Source organism: Ischnura elegans, chromosome 1 (genome assembly GCF_921293095.1).
Source record: "Ischnura elegans chromosome 1, ioIscEleg1.1, whole genome shotgun sequence".
NCBI classification, from domain to species: Eukaryota; Metazoa; Arthropoda; class Insecta; order Odonata; family Coenagrionidae; genus Ischnura; species Ischnura elegans.
The window spans coordinates 26396667-26419879 of record NC_060246.1 but is presented as its reverse complement, the minus strand read 5'-3'; the positions used below and the strand labels follow the sequence as shown (position 1 = coordinate 26419879).

The window sequence follows — 23213 nt, the reverse complement described above, 5'->3', positions numbered from 1 at the left end:
GCAAGTAAACTGCACCAAGGAGAGTTTGTTAAAGAATTAGTTCAAATGTATTCTCTAACGTGAGGCTAACATCTAATACTGCCCCTTAAATTCTGATTGGTCCACATATTAAGAGTAGTAATGCAATTATTTTTCCTATGGCCGGAGAGACTCATAATTGGAGTTGAAAAAGGTTGAGGGAGAAGTTGTGAGCAAGAAGTAAGAAAATGTTGTCCTAGCCGTTTTTTTTGCGTTGTAGGCTGGCACATAAAAAGCAGGGGCTCTCATCCTTCGGATGTTATAATAGTATGAGGGTTCTTCTTTAAATAAAAAAAATATTTCCAGCTCAAAACTGTATCCTCCGTGTCGAGCTACCTCTCTTATTATCTTATTTCGTCAGGTGTGTTACATAGCTGCGCATACTCTATTTCTGTAGTGCCCCTCACTGACTGCTCCTAATAGATATCTCCCTGATGGTGTATTTTAGTTTTATTATTTATTTTAAATTTTTATTTTATACCCAGATCACCGAATACAGCTCATATAGGCCATTTTATATCCGGGTATTCAACAAATTTAACAAATGCACGTACACGAACAACCATTCCCTGGATAGGGAAAACTTACCCAAGCGGGACTCGAACCCGCAACATCCTGTTTTGAAGGCGAGGAATGAGGTTTTCAATGAATCACGTGTCTTTCCTTCCTGTTTTCTTTATTGGGTTATCAAAATTGTTCTCTTTACTAGGTCTCATTTGTTTCGTTTCCTGTTCAATTCACTCAGTAGTCCAACTTCTCTGTTTTAGGTTCCAAATATTACTTCAACATTTAAGATGGGACTCCTGACATACCCGTAGCACACTATTTTGTAAAATACACATCATTATAAAAAACTTTGGGGTCTCCTATCGTTTATTAATCCATTATTTTCTTGTAGGTGCCTAAATGTTTATTATTTAATCGTATTCGCGAATTCATTAAATACTAGCAAGAGCTGTTTTGCGGTGAATTGCGCTGAAATTTTCTTGATAAGCACCCAAAAAACAAAATCATAAATTTTCGTTCTGTTTGTCATCACACATTTAATATAGCATTGAATAACTAATTATTACAGATTTTGCCTCAGGATTTGGACAGATTTTCGTGAAAATATAGCTAACGTTATAAGATGTAAATTGATGAGCATTGGGAGATTACTATGCTCTATGTTGGCGATGATTAAGCTTGGTATGGCCTAAGCATTATTATTATTCTGTAAGTCGTGATTCACAACATTAAATTTTCCCTTTTTTTCCTTTCCATGTGCAGCCACGGTGAGGATCTCATCGTTACGCCATTCGCGCAGATTTTGGCCAGTCTCCGGAGCGTCCGAAACAACTTCCTCTGCCTCACCAATGTGCCCTCGAACAAGTGAGTATTAGTGTGTGGGGTATTCATTAAAACTTAATCTACTTATCATTTCCGTAACTGTCAATATCTCATTATTATTCGCTTGGACCTCGTTTACCTGATACCGGTATGGTAAATGTGTTAAGTTCTTTTATTTTAAATGCTTTAGTTTCGTTTTTGGAATTGGAATAATAAATAACCAGCCAAAAATTATTTTTTAAATGCGTGCTTTAAAATATTTATTTTCCCAAGTTTGTTTAATTTACGGAGGTGTCTTATTTTGGTCAGTTGCTCCTGTAAGTTTAAAAGAAAAGTTTTTACTTATTTTTTTAACGAATGGCATAAATTTTCATACATGACGTGCATTTCCGCTGTCACACTTCTTTTCTTATAAATGGATGCATAGTGCCGCCGGTGAAATTTATATTTTGGGTAATAGTTTTAAAACCATTTCTTGTTTTCTATTTTTTAAGAGAAATGAGTGCATAATTCAATTCTCTATTTTAAATGCGCTGTGCCTGCAAATTAGATTCATCAATGCATTGTTCTTGTCCAAAATTTATTTCAAACTCGTCTGAAACTCATGCGCTCAGAATGCAATTCATAACTATCGTTTTCGTAAGCATCCACTAACTATGCGAAATATTCATTGTAGTGAACATGAATTATTTTTTTCTGACGTGTGCTCGTTTCGATTCTCTCCCTAGGTCCCGGCGATCTTCCGGGGCGACTGGATCTGCGACGCCGCAAACGAGGAACCTCACGCCAGGAGGTGAGTGTGGAGTTAGTTTGTAGAGCCGCCGCAAGAGGCGCTGCCAGATGGATGGGCGAAGACGAATTACGACTCGTAGTTTGATGCGATTGCCGCTAGGGCGCAGCGTCAAAAACCCAGGAAGCGGGATCTTTCGAATCATCCTAGTATACACCCCCTTAAAATCATCTTAATTTCCAAGAATATCGAATTTTACTCGTAAACTTTTACTCTAGAAGAAACTTTTGAGTTAATCTCAAAAGTATTTTCTGGGATTCAGAGATGATGAAATTAATTTCTCTTTATTTATCCATTACATTCAGCAGAGTTCAATTTCGTTGCTAATACGCAGTAACCAGACCCTTTGACGCACATAGTTAAATTTTTCACATTTCATCCACCAAATTTATATTTTTTTGGGCATTTGTTGCCTTTATATTTCATTATTGATTAATAATTCAGACTACGCCACTTACAAATACAAATGCCACTAAAACTAAACGTAATGTAACTTTGTATTCATAAAAAATATTGAATTTCGCAAGGATAGTTTTCATCAACTAAATTTGTTTTGATGCACATTGTCATAGATGCACATTGTCAATTATTGTCATAGATTTTAATTCTACATTATTTCCTGTGACTTAATTCTGAGGACAAAGTAGAAATGCCATATATCTACTGAGTTTATATTTATGTCTCCTCCAATATGAAGGAAAAACAGTATAGGATATATAAACAAAATTGGATGCAACTAATCTCTATTTTGTTTTTATGCCTTTTTTATGCCTAAACACTCTTTCCTCTATTTTATATTTGTGGGTTTCTAGTTTTAAAAACTAATGTGTCATCCTGTTCGTTTTAAATGTTGAATTTGAGAAATGCATCTTTGATAAAAATTCAGGCAAATCTTGTCCAAAATTGTAAAATTAAGTTGAACTTAACAGCTCCCAAAAACTCACACTAAAAATGTCTGAGGAAAAATTTTGTCTATATGTTAATATAATTATTCATTTACAGATGACGCTTATGTCAAGCTGTCATTGGAAACAATGGAAGAGCTTGATTGGTGCTTGGACCAGTTGGAGACCATTCAGACGCACCGATCTGTATCTGATATGGCCTCTCTCAAGGTAAGACGAACGTATATAAATTCTTCATTTGCTAATGAACATGCCTTTCTGCTGACTTAACCTTGATGGACTTCTTTCTCGTTAGTCGTATTAATTGTTTCGAATTCATAAGCCCCTCACGAATTCTTTTTCAAAGGAAGCTCATGCATTGATTGAGAATATAAATTTCTTTTCATCGTAACCGTATGGAAAATGATACTTTACATTTTATGCTTTAAGATGGTTTTTGTGAGTTTAGCGTTGAAATATCAATTATTGTCACTTATTGGTTATGATATTCTAACAGACTAACTGTAATTGAATGGAAGCGTTGCTATAGTCTTTTATCAAGATCTGTTGGAAGATAAATATATAGGTATTAAATCGACTTTCCCACATTTCTGTTTGAAAAACTGTAAATCGCTCACTTTATAATGAAAACTTTCGAGAAAATGAAGGTAAATTATTGAAAATATATAAATATCGGTCTTGCGCCCATTATATTTGATGATAACATCCAAGAAAACCGTAATAATTTATTCTCTAAAATAGTGAGTACCGTCGAATAAATTGTCAATAAGTATTATCAGGATAATAGTTTATTTTCCAATTATTAGGTTCTTTTATTTAATCTATATTACCTATGCTCGGTAGCTTATTACTGGACAAAATTTCATTTTTTTAGCTGGTATTGTAAAGAATAACTGTCCAACCAACCATTGTAAAGTTATTACCGCATTATGTAGCATAAGGTTATTAAAAATTTATTTTGACATTTTATTAGCGTTGCTATGGAAATGTTATATAAAATAATTAAATTAAATATTGCATAGCTATTTTTGCACCAAGAAAGTACGTCAGTCTGATTTTAAGTCATCGTGTATTCTTAGAATTCTTTTTGATATTAATCTTGTCAATAGAAGTACTGCTTCCTGTCAATAGTGAAATATATACTTCTCTTGTACTTTTTATTGGCTGTTCTCGATAATTTAGCTGCTCTGAAATTTAGACTCAAGTTGTATCACGTTGATTGCTTTTTACCTCCTTGCCTTGTTGTATTGTTCACTGTAATTCGTGCGCCTTAACTAATAGTAAATATGTGGTTCTTGGGTAGCCGAATTCAAATTAAAAATAGCCTCGTACGCTTCTTTTATAACACGCATCCTCTTCGACACACCCTCGAGCTATATGCCACCCGCATTGCGCGCGTGAATTGCGGGAAGGCCGTCTTCAACGGGCGTAGACGCGTCTCATCACTCGGGCCGATATGTTCCTTCCGCCGAGGGGCCAAATGGAAGGAGGGTTTTCCCCTGAAAGCCTTGCGGTCTCGGAGACCACCACCCCCATTTGTCTTTCGGAAGCCCTCCCACACCCCGTTCCCCAGTAACCTTCTTTCTTGGAACAATTCCTTATACCACTCCCTTCTTTTGTCTTGCTCCGACATCCTTGCAGTCGAGACCAACCCTGTTAACCCCACCTCAAACCTCGTCTTTGCTGAAAACCCTTACCAAACCCCCTATTATAAAGTCCACCCTCCTTATATACATATCTCCTTGCTTTTCCTGGATAAAATCCGGAATCGCTGTATGCGGAACGCTACCCTATCCGCGAGGAAGAAATCCTTTCATTCCACATGGTTGAACCGTTCCGTTCTCGAGTATAAACATTCCTTGAAATGCCCCTTCCTATTTCCGCATCTTAAGTTTTCACCCTTTTTCCTGCACAGACAATGCATGCATTATTTTTGTTACTTTACACATCTTTTTCCGTGGAATTGCAAGTTTTGGTCCTTGCAGGCAGGAGTATCCTTAGTGCCCACTCGATCGAGACGATGGGTACGGAGTAAGCGAGGCAGACTGTATAGTGGGGCTGGCCGTGTACCGTGTGCAGCGCCGGCCCACGTATATCATGTCTCGTCGCATTCCTATTAAATCCGAGATGGATGTCCGTGGGATGGAGCGAAATCCCGGGGAGAAATAAATATATCCGTGCACTTGGAAGCGGGTTGCCGGTCGGGCGGGCGGGCGTTGCCCGGGCACTCTGCTGGGCCCGCTCCAAATATTCTCCTCCACTGGAGGGAAGTCATAATTTTCATTTAATCCGCGTTGCGGAGCATGAATTCATCTGCAAGTGTTCGTAAATCTTAATCATATCATGGCCATAGACAGGAGAGACTGTTCGGCGCGCCGTTTTTCGTGTTTTCCTGAAACTTTAATTTTGTTAGTACTTCCGCTGTGAATTGATGTACGTTTATTGTAAATATTCTTTCTAGAGTTGGCACACATTTATTTTACGTGTGGAATTATAATTTTTAAGATAAAAAAGACCATTCAGAGGAAGTGCAAAAGACATAAGTTATTGATATCCAAGCGAAATAAGTTGTTTTGTGTCAACTTTATTTTCATTTCCTTTCTATGCCAATGGGTAATGCTATAAGTTAGGACTACAAGCAAAGTGTTAAATAATTTATAATTTAGAAACAGCTCCCTTTTTTGCCCATTTCTTGAACTCCTTCATTTCCGTTAACCTTGATTAACTTTGATTAACTAAAAATATTTGAATGAGATTGCCATGCGTTAATGTTATTTCATAATTAGAGATTTTTACATTAGTTTTCTGTCGGAAATTGCCTGTATAGAAATTAACTAAGCATTTTTAAACAATCATCCAAGTATTCAGATATTTCTCTATTGATCATTATATTCGAGGGATGAAATATGCTCATTTAATTGACTTAGTGGATGAGAATAATTAGTAATTTAAACGAATTACTCGTAAAATTTATTTTTTATTTTTACTTATAGTGCTTCAAAAATGGCTGAAATATAAAATAATTATATACTAGGGTAAAAAGGTATCCATCAGTTTCAATAGTATCTACCAAAGCATGAATTGGCACTATTATTGTAAAACCAAACACTTTACTATTTATTCTGATTGAATACAACTATGTATTTTTTCGTATGTAAATTTTCACCATATGGTTGCACATTTGATATTTTACCCATCCCTTTGCTTCTTGTATCTCCAATTCTAGCCTCTATTAAAGGATTTTATTCAAAACTGGAAAAATTAATTTATATCGAGTTCCCCGTAGGCATATTTATTTTAATGCCCCTATTGTTTATCAGTACCCAGTCCTGGTAATCTTCTGGGTATCATATGTAATCGAGTTCATATTATCGAGGATTTATTGTATAACTAAATGGATGTTTCCAAATTTGAAGAGCATGCATTGATGAATCCGCATGCTCATTTAAAAACTTAAAGTGTCCCTTAATTTCCTCATTAGTGACCGAAGTTACGCAATTGATATTTATTTCAATTGTTATATGCATATATTGTCATACAAATGACATAGTTCTTTGGGAAAATTCCTTTTATGTACATATGTAAGGCTCATTTTCAATACCCACTGCTGCAATCGTAATTAAGTGCACGTAGATAATTCCTAAAATACCTGCTTCCTCGTATCATTCGACATTGCTCACCATTTTTCTCCTCATTTCCGCTTCCTCTCCCGTTTGTCCCACTTCGTTATCCACCCATAATTTTTTCCGCTGAAAATCTCCAGTGCGTCGTCTAGCCTGGAAAATCCGCGCCCAAGCTCAGGAACCACGCAGGATACACCGCACTCGGAAATTTAAGACCCAGTGACCGAGTTTTTATTTACTTTTGCTGATTTAATCATAGCAACGATTTCCGTCCGTTTAATTTTGCGAGCCGAATTGAGGTCATCGTTTTTGCCTTTTTTACGTAACTTTCGTGGAGAAGTCCAGCACTTTGCATAGGTGTAAATTACCGTACGATGGGGAGGATAGATATTTACACAAGTAAAAAGTACGCTATAACTTGCTAGCCTTTCCTATGTGGTCTTCCCAGGGCATGCACTAAAATACCAGCCGAATTAGAGGACTTTAAATTTTGCAGAGTCTCCATTTTGATGCTACAATGAGATTATTTCGTTCTTCTTTTCCAAGAGTCTACATTGAAAATCAAATTTGAATATTCGAGTGCATGTCTTGAAATTGAAATGCAAGTAGTTTCGGTTTATTTATAAACCATCCTCGGGTATTGTTTTTCTAATTATTTTATACCACAATGTTTTTTATCGTAATATAGAAATATTCTGTGGTAAAATTAACAAAAAGAAGAGTAGTAGATACAATACTTACTAGAATACAAGAGATTTATTATACCTTTATGCAATACTTATTAATGGAAACTTAAGCTAATACATTTAATGGTTACCAGTCAATTTAGATTATCTTTTTTTAAATTATTATTCAAAATATTTTTTCAAATATTAGTAACTATTATTTATTATAAAGACATTAATAATAAATAATATTAATCATAATATTTAATACTTAATTATTTGAAAGTAATTTTTATTGAGTGTTTCCTTTTTTCGTCAATACTGTGCAAGACTAAGTGCTTAAACCATTTCTTATGTTTACATATCAAACTCTGATGATCATTTGTAAATAAAAGGACACGTCGGCAACACTTGAATTTTAATTTTAAGAACTACAATCTAAGAATCAAATTTGATTTAATTTATACTAAAAAATGTTCATCTTGTCGTCTTTACCTATCTGCTACGTCAAATTTATAAGCATAAAATTTATTCAAGAATCAGGTATGTTAATATGTATTATGTGTTCCACTCTCGTAGAATTTTATTAATAACAGCAATTTATAGGATAAATAAGGAGTTAAGTGAAGGATAAATGGAGAGAAAACAAGTTTCAAAATTGGGCAAATATACCCCCAAATTAGATTTTTCTGCTTGTTCGTTTAATATATTTTATCTTATTTACTATAGTAAGAAATATGTCACGAAAAAAAGTGAATTCATAAATTGAAACATCTCTCTGCTTGAAGCTAGCTCGAAATTCCATAATTTAAAAGTATTTTTTTAACGATTCTTTATTTCTTCCTTTGAAGTAGAGAGAAATATAGTAGTTAAAGTTGTTTATTTGGTATTTTCATTAATTTTCACTCATTTAGGTAGCCTTGTAAGAGTCCACACCTCTTAAGAGCCAGAAATCCGGGAAGTCTAGAACTGTTTGGTATACCTAAGATTAAATTTAAGTAGGTTATATATCACCGAAAATACACGGTCATTAAGAACAAACGGCTAACAAAAATTGTTAGTATTAGTAAAATAAGACATTGCAATATTTCCACTGAGTTTTATTACGACGCTACGCGTTTCGTCCTTACAAACAACATAATATTTATAATGTTGTTTGTATCGACGAAATCCGTAGTGTCATAATGAAACTCGGTGGAAATATTTCAATGTCTTATTTTACTAATATTAAGAACTTCCAACATATCGAGCCCAACATCATACAAGATAAAAGTTGTTAGAACTAATATGGTGACCAAAAAAAAGGACTCAGGCCTTTACCAGCCAGCGAAAACGAGTGTAATAAATATGGCTCTCTCAGTCACATAGATCCCGACTCTCCTCCCAACCGTCCTCCCTCTCACGGAATTGTCCCAATGCTCCTTGCGTTATCGAGAGTGCGCTTTCCCTACTGGTAATCTGCGCCTAGCGATCATCCGGCATTCGCGGCACGGCACCCGGGCACGTGCTAGCCGCTCCTTTCGGGTGCCGCGAGCTACGTGATCGGCCGCGGCTCATCGGAAGGGCGAGAGAGGAGTTTGACGTCAAGAATCGGATTATTAGCCACACTCGGCCGCAGTGCAAGAGACGGGAAGGGGTTTCTCTCTCTCTCCTTCGGCCTAGCGACTTTGGGGAGACGTCACCGGACAGAGAAGACTAGCAGATGGGACGAAGGATCTACGTGATGCACTTCGGCAAACGGGTTTTCCCGTTTGATGGCCTCATGTTTGCCGTCTGTCGGGAGCCATCCACGAATCGCTGCCACACTAATCGCGCGTGCAATTTTCCCTTCTCACATTTTTTAGCCTCGGACGTCATTCGTGTTGCTTCAGAATGTGAAATGGGGTCACATATACTCATTAACCGTTGATATTGCTGTTCTGATTTAATTTCTAGGCATCACCTGTGAATTGCGTAAAAGTTATTGAATACACATCTACGTATACTTACTTCCCCCCAAACCAGCCAAAAGGCGTGGGGTGTTAACCATTAGGCCGTTTACATATAAATAGAAAATTCTCAAACACTATACGACTCGCATTTATTAACCATTTTATATCCCAAATATGCTTCTGGGAGAGATCTAATTTCAAGATTTATCACTTTGAAAATTTGAGAATTTTGCACTCAATCATAATTACTGTGGAAGCTATGCATTTCATCATTGAAAGTTACTCCACAATATAATGCGTATTTAGATATTTTCTAAATAGAGCTGAAAATTTATACATTTTTGATGTTGCTTAAAAGCAGCTCTGGGTTATAATGGGCTAAAGTCTTTTATGGTTCGGAGAATTAACGAATTCCCATATCTCTCTTATATTACCGCTTCTATCGGAACTGGAAATATTTTGGGGCCCTAATAAGATGTTCTCTGTGTCGCTTTTAAAAGATATTATTTCTCATTTGTTCTAGCAATCTGAGCCTAGCGCGCACCCTCCGAGTCTCTAGCTGCTCCAAGCCTAATTTACTTGTTTACATTTGGATAACGCTGTCTGTACTCCCCGGCAGTTTTTGACGAATCGCGAAGCTTTCCTTTGCATTTTATTCTGTTCACGGATAAAGTCTTTCTGCCCCATATCCCACATTCTCGCTGCATGTACCTTAAAGTTGCTATCGTAGACTAACGTGAATGGAGTTGCTATAAATAGCAAGACAGTGTAACTTTTGGCTTAGTTAACACGTTTGAAATTTACATTTACTCCGAGACTATGCGAAAATGTTAGGTGAATGCAGTTCCCAACAATATTTGTAATTTGTTTTTATAGCTATATCTTGTAAGGTTGACTAACAGAATCTCCAGACAGCACAAAACTGCGGTTGCAAAACAACTGCCAGCAGTTCGACAGCAACAAAAATGTAACATCGAAAGGCTTTGACGCAAGTATGATACCAACGAGTGAGTAACGAAAGGGTTTCAATGTCATAAAAAGTCACGAAAAATGGGAAATATCCCACTGTTGGACAAGAGTGACATTTGCAGGTTTTTGTGAGAACTAAGTTCTTTTGTCATTGCAAATTGCTACCCAAGAGCAATATTTTGAACTACGGAAATCTTTTAGCCTGTAATTCTTTCCTTTCTCCAAATATTTCATTACTCTTTTGACATCACGGAAGGATTGAGTTTGAACAGTAGTAATTGACAGAACCATATCATGTAGACTAGAAATAGCATTTGTATAGCTTTATACAATGTTAACTTGATCTCTTAAAAATGTAAACATACACCAAAATACACATTGCAAACGAAAAAATAGAGAAAGCAACAGCAATATGTCATTGATATCAATCAAAGCCTTTGGTGAAACATGATTCTCTCGTCTTGAATAACTAACTCATTTCAGCATAACTTTTCAAAGTTATAACGCTTAACTTCATAGATCAAAATTAGTGTCTATCGAATATTGTCTTTATTTTGAAAGTATATAAGAAGCTGTCATTTTTTCTCTAACGTCTTTTTTTAATTTTCTTAAAGTAATTCATGTAGAAAATATTTTATTTATGTGTACCGCTAGTGAATCCCTTTCAATAGAAAGTCGATAATTGCTCCTTATTTCACATTACATGATATAAAAGTTCAAAAACATAAAACGGAATACCTGAAGTTATGTATATAGACAAATTTAAATTCTGTCAAAATTTTCGTTTTATTTATTTATTATTGGAATAGAGTTATTAATGATAAAATATTGTTTGTTCCATTTTGAAAGTCTGGAAACGTAAAATTAATTTTATAGTAATGTCGCTCGTTGACGATTGCGTGAAATTTCTGATGAAGTTTCCATATTAGATATATGCTCATGTGAATGCAAAATAATTGATTATCTTATACTAATAAAGGGACATACATGTCCCACAAGAGGGTAAGTGAATACCGATGGGTTTCCATGATCCTCTTACCAAAATATGGTACTCATTGTTCATTACCATATCTCGCCTAATCTTTGCCTTGTTGGTGCTCTTGAGAAGTATTTTTATATTGATTGCCTCTTCATATTCAATGCCTAGTGTGGCGGAAATATTGAAATTGATTTCGGTTAAAATAGGTAATACATGAGCACGGATTGATTAGTGGTAATCTAGATTTTGGCTCAATAAATTCACATTGCCTGTCGTAGACATGCATACAATCACTTCATAAGAAGTGTTTTAAGTTTAATCGAAAAATGGGGCATACCTACCTATCCTTTGATGTAGGACATGGCTGAAGTTGGAAGTTGCCGGATTCTTCGCGAGAGCGCGGGAGTGACTTCGTCCAGCGAAGCCATCTTTCGGGATGTGGATCAACTATCACGACGCCTCACGGGACTGCATTTTTTGTGCAGCCCTGTTTGGGTAATAGCAGGATAACAGATACTAAGTAGGAGCATTTATTGATCAGAAATTTTTTCTAAGTTTAAATTGATATTCGTACGCATCCAGAAATTTATTTTTTTGCGGGTGCATGAATATTCGTTCATCTTACAACGCGTTGATATATGACTTCGTTTTTCTACGGTAGATAATTGTCAGAAAATCACTCAAGAGCAGGTATAAATAAGTTGAAATGGTTGGAGTTATCACAACACATCCGCTACTTCTTCCAGATTCAAAAAAAATTGTCAGTGTGATGAAATCGAACTGTATGTTTAACGATTTTTTTGTTGGCCAAAATGCAGTATTACAACTGTGAAGTTATCCCTGCATTGAATATTTATGAATGAATACCTTGGCAATAAATCAACTGATTTTTTTAACAAACCAGGCCAGTAACTTAGGTACGTGTTTAAGGTCGAGATAATTTTTAAATTTTGACAGTAAAATGGCAAAGTGGCGCAGCTAGGGGGTGTTTTGGGAGATAAACCCTTCTGAGTTTTTTTTTATTTAATCCATTTTACCTAATTAGATTAATATTACTCATTAAATAGTGTAAGAATCAATATTATATTCCTCAGAAAGTTGTAAAACTCACCAGATTGACTTTTTTGCGCAATGACCGTATGGCACACCCGCCTTGAAATGCACAAAGGTAGAGTAAACTCAAATGCAAATATAAATTACGTGCACTTACAACTTTCTGGAAATATTCATTCGACGAAAATGGATTATTTTTTTGTGAAAGCGAGGTACATATTGTTCTCGAGCCTATATTCTTAATAAGTTACTCTTCTCCCGTAACCGTAATCAAAGTATATGTTATCAAGGGATGCAATCGTTATAAAATTTATGATTGACGAAATCATTTTCGACCCGATATTCGGAGAGTACTTTTATTCTTCTATCTTACTTTTTTCTTAAAGCTCTTTGTCTTACTTGTCATTAGCTTTGTCAAGATTTCCAATTTTTGAAACTTACAATTAGACTAATGTAACATTAACGCATGTCGTATTACTTGGAAGTTAATCATGTATAAATGACTGCCTTAATTATTATCGATTATTATTATTTCTTATTATTTATCATTTATTTACTATTTCTTCGATTTTATGCAGTTGACAGTTAATGCCAACTGTGTCATTAGTTATCCGGATTTATTTAATGAATACTACGCTTATTATATCGGTCGTTAATTCGCAAACAAATTTTAACTGTTCCACTCTCCTAAGATGCAATACACATGTTAAAAATAGTCAAATTTATTTCTGCATAACTTATCTTACCATGGAAAAAATAGCATCTCAGATTACTTATTATATTCCATTGAAATAATGTATAACCTATGCATCTTAACCAAGTTGATTAATTTAGGGTTGTAATTTTCCCAAAATGATATGCAAGGTTGAGTTAGGTACATGGTGTGTACTGAAATTACAAGCTTGACTTTGTTAAAGAAAAATGTCAATCCATACTATAAATTCATTATTGCTAATGAAAACCTTGCAAAAATGTACAATGCACAATGAAAAATGTATAATATGGTGACAATATATCCAATAGCTTTCTTGCGGGTAGTTTATTATTTTTTCAAAAACCTGTTCACTATGCCACTCTCTCAAGGTATAAAACGCAAAATTAAAAGTGATTCAAATGACTGTGCATCTCTCTAGTTGATTAAAGAGAATGAAATTTCTGGTAAACAATGAAGTTATTATGAATTTTGGGTGAATTCTATTGCTCCGCTGGATTGGGGTTACCCTTGGGAGGAGGGGGAAAGAAATTTATACCCATTCAATGCATTTTGTGCAGGGAGACTGTAATTTTTAAAAATTTCATCATCTCCAATATCCTGATCAATGATTCGGGATGAATTTATGGATCCTTTTTTACCATGTGTATTTTAAATAAAGAGTCTGAAATAATTTGTGTTTGAATGTGAATTTTGTCGTGAAATTGCAACCCACAAGCATGCTTTTGGATGCATTAATAAAGTACAGGCATATCTTATGTTCAAGCAATAATTTCATCACAATTATATTGATAATACGGGATAGTACATCTCCCAATCCAAGTGGATTGATTGATGAATATTTGAATCACTCTTCGTATCATTAATATTGCTGAAGAAAGTTTATAGTTATCATCAGTTCACATAAAAACTACTCATTACCAAACATAGAGGTGCCTATTTCAGTAATCTATAAAATAAATTCAACTTATCCTGTTATGATGTATTTGAGGTTGGACATATTAAAATATAAAGGTATTTGCACTTTTCCAAAATTAAATGTATAAATACGATTTATTCTAAAGTGTTACCTACTAATGAAGTGGGACCAGTGTATTAATGATTATTGTGTTTATTGTTTGAGATGGCATTTTTTCCTATACCAAGTAGGGTGATGAAAAATACCTGAATAATTATGTATGCAATGGAGTGGGGAGGATTGACAGTGTGGGATGGGTCCGTGCCAATGAGCAGCGTTGTTAAGGACTCGAGTAAAAGTAATAGGATTACTTATAACGATTACTTTTCCAGTGATTTGTGTTGGCAACGATTTTTTTTCGAACTTCAATTATTACTTGTAAATTACTCCTTAAGGTGAAAGAGGAATCGTTATTTTCGTTTTTATCGTTACTTGTTCGTAATTGACGATTACTTTACTGATTTTCCTAGGCCTACAGATAACATGGAATCTCTATGTGCAATAACTTGATTTTTAGGCTCAGCCATTCTTATGTCGTAGCCTTCTTATGATGGGTACAAAATATGACACCCCTTGCGTCGTTAAAGCAGTTATTATGGTATCTTTCGCAAGTGAAATCGCAACCAACTTTAGCAATTTCTATGACTCAACTATTCCACATTTTTACTGAACTATTCGACACTTGCCAGGATATCCCAGGAGTGAACAATCTTACAAGAAGTACCTCATTGTAACTGTTATGCTAGTGACTACTTTTTTTTAATCTGTAAATATTACTCGCCATTGGTTGCTTTTTTATGAAGGAAGTGTAATTGAGCCCAATCAGTTTTTCTCAGTACTTTTACCAACACTGGCAGTGCTCGTTTATTACCTATTTCGGTCGCGATCATCTTAGGTATTTCCTTGCTTTTAGCATTTTAACCCTATGATTAACAATTCTCTGGTAAGGGACCCTTAAATATCAATTGGTATTCACATTTTCTAGCCGCCAATTTTGCTCGCAATTTATTGTTTTTTTTACGAAGTAAGTGTAATCGAGCCCAGTTATTTTTTCTTAGTACTTTTACCAACGCTGACAATGAGATACTAGAAGCGGTAGCTTCTCCCACCCGCCACCTATCCGTGTCTTTCTCTCTCTCCTATCCGATGGAGCCAGCCAGCCAGCCACTGCCATTGGGGCCGGCCCAGCTACATCGATCCTCTCCGCGCCCAAAATCTACTCTCCACCACCGCCTCCCATCGTTCCCTTCCCCCTCAGCCCTCTGACCCTCCTTCGCCCCCACACCCCTCACTTCGGCACTGCGTTTTACATCCTCCAACCACCCCGTGGAGGGACAACACGGCACCCCTATTTTAAGCCCCAAACCCTCCCGCCTTAATTTCCCACCAACTATTTTGCCCGCTCATTGGAGATCTCCGCTTATAAGGGGGTGAGTTTGGGCGGCTAATTATTTCCATGGAATTTTTTTTAAGGGGAAAAAAAATTTGCAAAAAATCACTGCATCCAACTCCTCTTATTCGCTTCAAAAGGGATCGTTTCGCAGAAAAATGCTCTAATTGCGTACTTAGGTTCTTCTGGGATGTCCTCCATGTGGACTTATTTGGTGAGTAAGGGGACTGCAATGGGAATGCCTATGTGTGTCTCTCTCTCTCTGCCTCGCTGCTTGTGCCCTGACTATCACGTTCAATTGTGCAGATGGGTAGCATTTCACTGTTTAATTGTCTGTTACTATTCCAGAGTAAGCATTACTTCTTGGAAATGAATAGAAAAAATCGCGATCCAGTGTGGTCTTTGCTTCGAGATTTTTCTCCCTGGCAATAACTAGAAAGGAAAAGACTAATTTTCCGTAAGTGATCACCTTGCTGACTTTATTACCAATTGTGCGTATTTTTCTTGAAATTTTTCCACATTTAAATGTTACTTTATACTTTTCTTTCTTATCGTAGAGGCTATTAAAAACCTTCATTTATGAAATGCTCCTAAAGTCAATAAGATCGACCGTTTCTTAGGTAAATGGTATCGGTGGTAGCATTCTCATACTTTATGATAATTTATCTCACACTTTCAATGCTTATTTATTCGGTCAATATATCGGTCAATTGGGAACCTCACTTAGAATAGCGTAATGTGCAAAGTTCAGCTCAATATACGCCAATAAGTTCACAAGTACATTCTACATCATTTTCCCGTTTCAAATAACTCTTTGTTTGTACATTCTCCGAGGAAAATTATAAGTACGTCTGTAAATCGAGCACCTATTCTAAAGTGATTTCAAATTAGTGCGACACATATAAAATCATGCCGAATCGAAGCTTAGGAAAAGTTTTGATTATAACTAGAATAGGTACTTATTTTAGATAAACTGATATGGAGCTCGTATTCAATGAAACTGATTATTTATAAATAAAATAGTACGTAGCCTAGTGAGCTGTTCTATTTTTTTATTCAATAACAATATGATGGAAATTGAAGAAAAACCACGATAGTCACGTGAAAATAGCGCCCATGTGGGTTCAAATATTCGAAAACATTACAAACTTAAGAAGAATATAAGAATTGAAGTCTCCTCATTTTGTGTATCCTGACTCTGCCTTTTTTACGTCGGTGTATATTGTCAATGATGGCAAAACGTCTTTTATATTATGGCGTACGAGAAAAGCATTTCATTAATCCTGCAGTCGAAAAGATTCCATTTTCAGCTTTTTCTAGGAATAAATGTGAGCATTAAAATTCTTTATTCTCAGTGTCTTAGATTATCCCAAAGCTTCTCCGCCCATTGGCATCGACTTCCCCCGTCCCATGAATGGATTGGTCGGCCGCGTCGCCGCGCCGTTTGGGCCAACTCCAGTCCGTTCCCCCTTCCCGCACCCAACTCGCCAGCACCCAACTCGCCAGCACCCTTACAATCCGTCACCTGAACGCCCTCGTCCCACATCTATCCATCCCTCTGCGCCCCTCTCTCCTCTTTCCTCTCCCCCTCCTCTCGCCTACGCAGCCAACGAATCCAATCCCAATCCTCATTCGCCTCTTTGTCACCTCGCCCTATTTCACGCCTCTCTTCCCCTTCTTAGCACTGGGACCCATGTCCATGCATGCGACGCGGCGGAATGATTAAGACACTGATTTCTTGAGGCACCAAATTTTCTTTAACCGCGAAAAACCACGTGTTATATCCACGTATATGTTTATAAACTTAGTACGTATCGAGTTTTTCCTGTAATTATGTTGCTAGGAAAACCATAAAAACAATAACAAAAACATTATTTCGAGTTGGCAATGTTTACTTCCACACAAGTTTAAAGGTTGTCCGCAAAGTCTGAGTAAACTAGGCAATCAAAAATATCTTTATGTGTTTACCATTTAAATTAGGATAATAATTATTGGTGAACTGAACTGCAGGTTATCGTACCTCAAAAATTCTATTCCTCGGACACATACAGACCCCCTTCGTAGGAAACGATAAATATCCGATTCGGTCGCTGTTCCCGCCAATATTCAGCTTGCCATAGAGTCTTTTACAATTGTCGGCCTTACGCTGGCATTATGTTGAGAGAAATATCGAATATTTTAGCATTTTACGTAATATTTTTCATTCGTGAAAGCTGAACTCAAAGTTCCATTTCTATTTCAATACTCCATGAAAACGTCAGTTACTGTTTTTTTTCAAATATTTTTGAAAAAGTATTTTCAAATAATTCATACAACTCATGCTGCTTAAAAGGCAAATATTATAGTTGGAGCAAATTTGGGAAAGGTAATTGCATCTTGGTAAAATAAAATCAAGACTTATTGGTGAGATGGCAATAGGCTACCTATTGATTTCATACGAGGCCAATAGCCTCAATCTAAGGATTATTAAGGTCTCTCCGAAGGATATGTGAGTAGGGTATGGATGTAGGAAAAATGATAATATAATGGAGCGGAATAATGATGATATTGTTCGAGAAATAACATGGAAAAAATTCTCGATGATTAGCTAGCATCAGCTCTTGTTTTCCTTTCCAAAAATAACATAGGCTGAAAGTGGAAAGTATATTTAGTTCGTATGATGGTGAGTGAAAGCGATTGCTCAGATCTGAGAAATAGTGGCGTGCGTTTTTAATAAGTTATGGAATGTAAAGGTGAAATGAATAGCACGTAATGACACCGGCCTTTCCCTCGGCTTCTTCTCTACCCTGTCTCGTCCTCCAATTTCGCATATAAGGGATAACATTCCACCCCCTTCTCCCTCTCTCTATTTCTCATCATAACCCTGGCCCCGCACCCCAAAATATCAATTCCAGCACCCCTCCAACCCCCTCGAATATCCTAGCTCCCGAAGTCTCCACACGCTCGCCTGCCTCTATATTTTTCCTCGCCCCAAAAGACCCCCTTCCCCTCTCCCCCCTTTCTCCTCCCTTTCGCATTCTCCCGTCGGCGTCTCTTGCGTGGAATGCCACGCCGCCTCACCCGGTGGCATTCACGGATGACCTTCTCCACATCCCCACACCCACCTGGACGGACCCCTGCCCCGTTCTCATAGGAGGAAGCCCAGGACACCCTCGTTCCCTGCTTCACTCTAGTGCTAATGCGTCTCTCTAAACCTATTCTCTGCTCTCAGGGTCGATTATAGACCCCTAGACATTATAAGTAATCGTTATCGTCGTGAAGGATCGGAGCGTAATGACAAAAAGTTCGCGATCATTTTAATTTTGTTATGTTGGATTTTATGAAATTTGTTTTTGACATATTTTTAAGTTTATAATTATAATTTCTCTAGTAGTAACAGGTTCCCACAACCAATATTATTACTTCGTGTTTAATTAATCTAGCGCATCAACTCAATAAGAATAAATATGTATGTTAAAAATTAAAGTCTCTATTAAGTATATTTTCATCAACCCATTTCGATATTTTCAGTTCACTTCAAAGAAACGATTACTGAATTTTAGGGAAGTGCACTGTTTGAATTAAGAGGTCAAGGAGAGGAAGGGGTTATAATGGGGGAGGGGATAGAAAGAGGATAATTAGAGGAGGTGACTGCACGATGCTTCCAAGAAAGTAACTAAGCGTTTTTATTCTCAATTATTACGAATTTCAGTATATTCGCCAGCCAATGATTTTCGTTTTCGTTATGTTTCGGTTGGTTACTCCAATATTGTGTTTAGTCTTTATCCAAAGCTCAACTAGATTCTCATAAACGCTGTTATATTTCTTTACATGACAGGAATTATTTAAAGCTTCTTCCTCATTCAGACTAGAGCTCACCCGATTGCTCACCCGATCTCCGTGAAAATATCACAGAGTAAGGAAAAGGATCAGTTCCTTTCTCTTTGCCATCATTAATGTGAGACGAAGTTTTGACTTGCATAAATCCGTATCGCGAGCGTTGTACTATGAGTCTGCAAAATCTTTACTTGAAGATGAACCTCGGAACCTGCTAAAAAAATTTAAAAAAACACTTAGTAACCTATTTTTCGAACTTTTAAATGTGATCGCGAGAAATTCCAAAATATTTTTACAAAGCAGCAGCCATTTATCACATACTTTGATGCACTAAAATGTACTTTTACCCTCACCTGCAAGTACCACAAAATGCGTGAACCCGGAAGGATTCAAACTATATACCACTTGAGAGATAAGATGCTCGTGATAGTTTTTTTCTGTCGTCCATACACTATTTTACGACCCCTCTCTCATCTTTTCTTTCTGAGAAAAAGTTTTTCACCTCTCCTTGCCTATCCTTACCAAAGTATTATGTGCGCAAAACTTCCCTCGGAACCCCGATCACCGCTCCTATGCCCATAGAGAATGCTTTCCCCTGGTCCCATCCCATCTACGACGTTCGACGATCCCCCGTGCTCCCCCTAACCCTCTGTGTCCTCCAGCTCGTTCCAAGAATTCTTCTACGCTTCGATTCACCTCACCCTCGAGACTCCGCGACGGGGGATATCCATGGAAAAGGGGCGTGCAAAAGGGTTCCCATATTTTCTGTATGAATATTTCGCCGTCCTTCCGGTCGATTCCCATGCAAGGAGCAGGCCAAGAGAGCAATTTTTGTCCGGTGCTAGACCCAAGACAACTTTTCTTTTTACTGCTTTCCCTCCAGCGAATATTAATTTTTCTCTCTTTCTTACTCCTCTTTACGTTATTTTCTCAATCTATCTTCTACTTTACTCCCAGTGGCGGATCTATGAAGGTGGGGCGAGGTAAGAGGGATATTGCCCCCCCCCCTTGGGTATCCTATTTACACTAGATGGAATAATTAATTTTTTCCGACCCCCCCTACTGCTGGATTTTTAACCCCACTTAGCCCAGCCCGTTGTCCCTATCCTGGATCCGCCCCTGCTTACTCCTACATACATTTTTGTTGATTTTTTCTATTTTGTTTTTGGCGATAGTCTATTCATATGAATGGCATTCATTTTATAATCAAGTTCGTAGTTTTCTACATTAAAAGTGACATTCGTGTTAGAATAAACTTCTACTGTTGACGACAAAGTTAATACGGCATTTTCACGTTTTATGTACATGCAACTACCCGAAAAAATAAGTTAACCTGTTAGGGTGCACTAAGTTTAAACATGATAGCCAAAACCGTCATAATATAATTACTTCTCGCGAAGATTGCTCCAATAACCAGCGACAGGCATCACAATTTCACCCTTGGTCCTAAGCCCAAAACGAAATACTCGCCAGAGTTGAAGGAATTAGTAATCACTTCTTTCTGACATCATCCACTCGAGGACAAAAAAGGAATACGGAGAGGGAAGAATTTATGCAAGATGGTTTGCCTAAGGGAAAGGTAGAAAACTTGCTGGATTATTTCTTCAAGGCGAAGGGAAAGGACAGAAAGAGAAGAAGGGACTGTGAGTACGAGGGCACTAAAAGAAGCCGAAATTCTTAAGATGGCTGAAGTTTTCATTGCTAGTCTCTGAGCGCAGGTATTGATGAATAAGTCCATAAAACATCCTATCTGTGTGACATCTATGGACACGTTTTTTATAATATGACACTCATTGATCTCGCTGTGGTGGAAACCGATAAAGATTTTTCCGTTCCTTCCTTCCGTTTTTGCCTCCTTCAATACCTGACTTGACGCATTACCGTGACGTCAGAAAAATTGGCAGACGTAGGTTTTTTTTATTTGGTTAATGTAGTAATTGGCTATATTTTTTAGCATCTTTTTCAACATACTTTACGAAATATATGCATCCCTTAATAGACGACCTGTCCATTGGCAATATATTTATAGGATAATCCATATCGAGCTCGATTACTCAGCTGAAAAAATATTCCATTGAATTTCTACCAAATTTTTAGGAAAGGGGTGAAAGAAAGAGAAAAATTAATATTCGCTCGAGGGGTGAATAAATATTTGAAGTTTTAAAACACATGTCTGTTCTATCAATAAAACGCTCCGAGGGTTGGACACGTGAGGATTCTGGAAGGGAAATGAGAGAGAGAGAGAAGGAAGGATGTGACTGCGATGATTTTTTTGGAGGGAGTTTGAGTTTCGAAATTCTCTCCTGCCGCTGCACTGATGGAAGGGGTGCCACGCCAACTTCCGGATTATCGGAAAGGTCGGCAGACCGAGTTTCCTCGAGTCGCCGATCTACCACCACCTTTCCCACCCTCGATTAATATATATGCATATATATGTAGGATGTATGTATATGTGTTTGTGTGTGTGTGAGTCTCCCTTCAAACTACTCCTTCCAACCCCTCTTGTCGGGGTAAAGTGGCGAGAAGAAGAGGTTTAAGGTAGACGGAGGTGAGGGGAGGGAGTGAGAAGGGAAGGGAGGAAGAGGTGGTTGGGGGGGAGGTTTGCCTGCCCAGTGACGTCTTCCCGTTGCGAGGCAACACGGCTACCCCCCCCCCCCACACCCTTCCCTTCCTTCCCTGCCGCGCAAGGAGGTGGGGGAGGGGCCACCGTAGCGATAAAAGGGGGTTGAGAGGAAGGGGTAGGTCGGTCGCTCCAACCACTCCCATCTATAGTTTCTCTCGACGGTGTCCTAGCTACAGCCTTCGCTCTCTATAACCCTTTGCCTCGTTTCCAAGCAACATTTTAGCAATTTCGATTGAAATGACCTGCTCTATATCAATTGACAGTGACTTTTGCTTCAAACAATTGGTTCTGGTTTAAATACATTTATCTTTTAAAAAGCGATAACATATTTACCATTAGTAATAATAATGTATTTTATTAACTTGAATGGTTTTCAGGATTTATTGGCAGAATCTTTTATAAGGAATGAACATAAAGAGTTGTTTGTAGGTCATGCGATCAAGTGTGTAGAGCATATTTAATTACGTCAGCAAGCACATTAGTAAAGCGAAGTAATAAAATGAAAATGGACTAAAAATATTTGAAAATAGATAAATACATTTGCAAACATTTGATGAACGACAAAACATATTATAACGCATCAATTCGTTTATTCTTGATTTTTTCTTGACATTTAGCCTTTCATATTACGATTATATTCACTTTACATTTATTTATTAAAATAATTATTCACATACTGCCGTAACGCCAATTTACAGTGAAAATTTTAACAAAACATGAATCAGACAAAATACAATAACAATATAAAAGCAATTAAAAAATAAACCAGTGGAGAAAGGAAAACATTCAGTTAGCTGACAGATGAGACAATGCGTGGATGGTGAAATTCTTGCATGACAAGTAAAAGGGATCGATGTAAGGAGGGAGTGCATTAGTGATTTCATAGTTTGCTTACGGAATTTTTTTTAGTTTTAAATTGTGAAGTGAAAAATTGTTTTTAGTTTAAATAAAATCGCCGAAGGGTTGTGGGAATTGTAGTAACAGATCTTTCTCTGTATTCATGTTTAAAGTATTGTAATTTCACGAATATATTCCTTCACTTGACTCTACATGAACACTTGTCTTCATATCCAACCACGTGTTCTTTTTTCCCCTCCTCACCACAAATTTTTATCTTTTCCCATATTGCGGTGCAATACCCACTATAACAATTTTAAATGTTGTATCCACACCCTGTGCGTCTTTTTATCTCAATTTTCAGCCCCCTATGCTCAAGCTATGCTTATAATTCATCAGGAACTTCTTCGTTCGTGTCCTTTTCTAGTTTACCAATATCGTGTCCATCCCGATATTGAACACCTATAACGGTCTGCAGTCTTCCTTCTTTAATGTTCACTAATTTACACGTTAAGGAAGTCTAACATTTTTACTAGTAAAATCCTTTCGTAATCATTTAAGGAATTTCGTCAGCATTTTTGCGTGGGATAAAAGTGAATATTTGAGGTAAAAACA

At 37.0% G+C, this 23213-nt stretch overlaps 1 protein-coding gene across 7 annotated transcripts in view; it reads left to right on the top strand.

Moving 5' to 3' along the window:
• LOC124157648 (cAMP-specific 3',5'-cyclic phosphodiesterase-like) overlaps positions 1 to 23213 on the top strand; it is a 970120-nt gene that overhangs the window by 717430 nt on the left and 229477 nt on the right. For all 7 annotated transcript variants that reach the window (XM_046532584.1, XM_046532613.1, XM_046532575.1 and 4 more), the window contains 3 exons: positions 1288 to 1389; positions 2076 to 2140; positions 3140 to 3252. In XM_046532584.1, coding sequence (XP_046388540.1) covers positions 1288 to 1389; positions 2076 to 2140; positions 3140 to 3252 — 280 coding nt within the window. The remainder of the gene's footprint in view (positions 1 to 1287; positions 1390 to 2075; positions 2141 to 3139; positions 3253 to 23213) is intronic.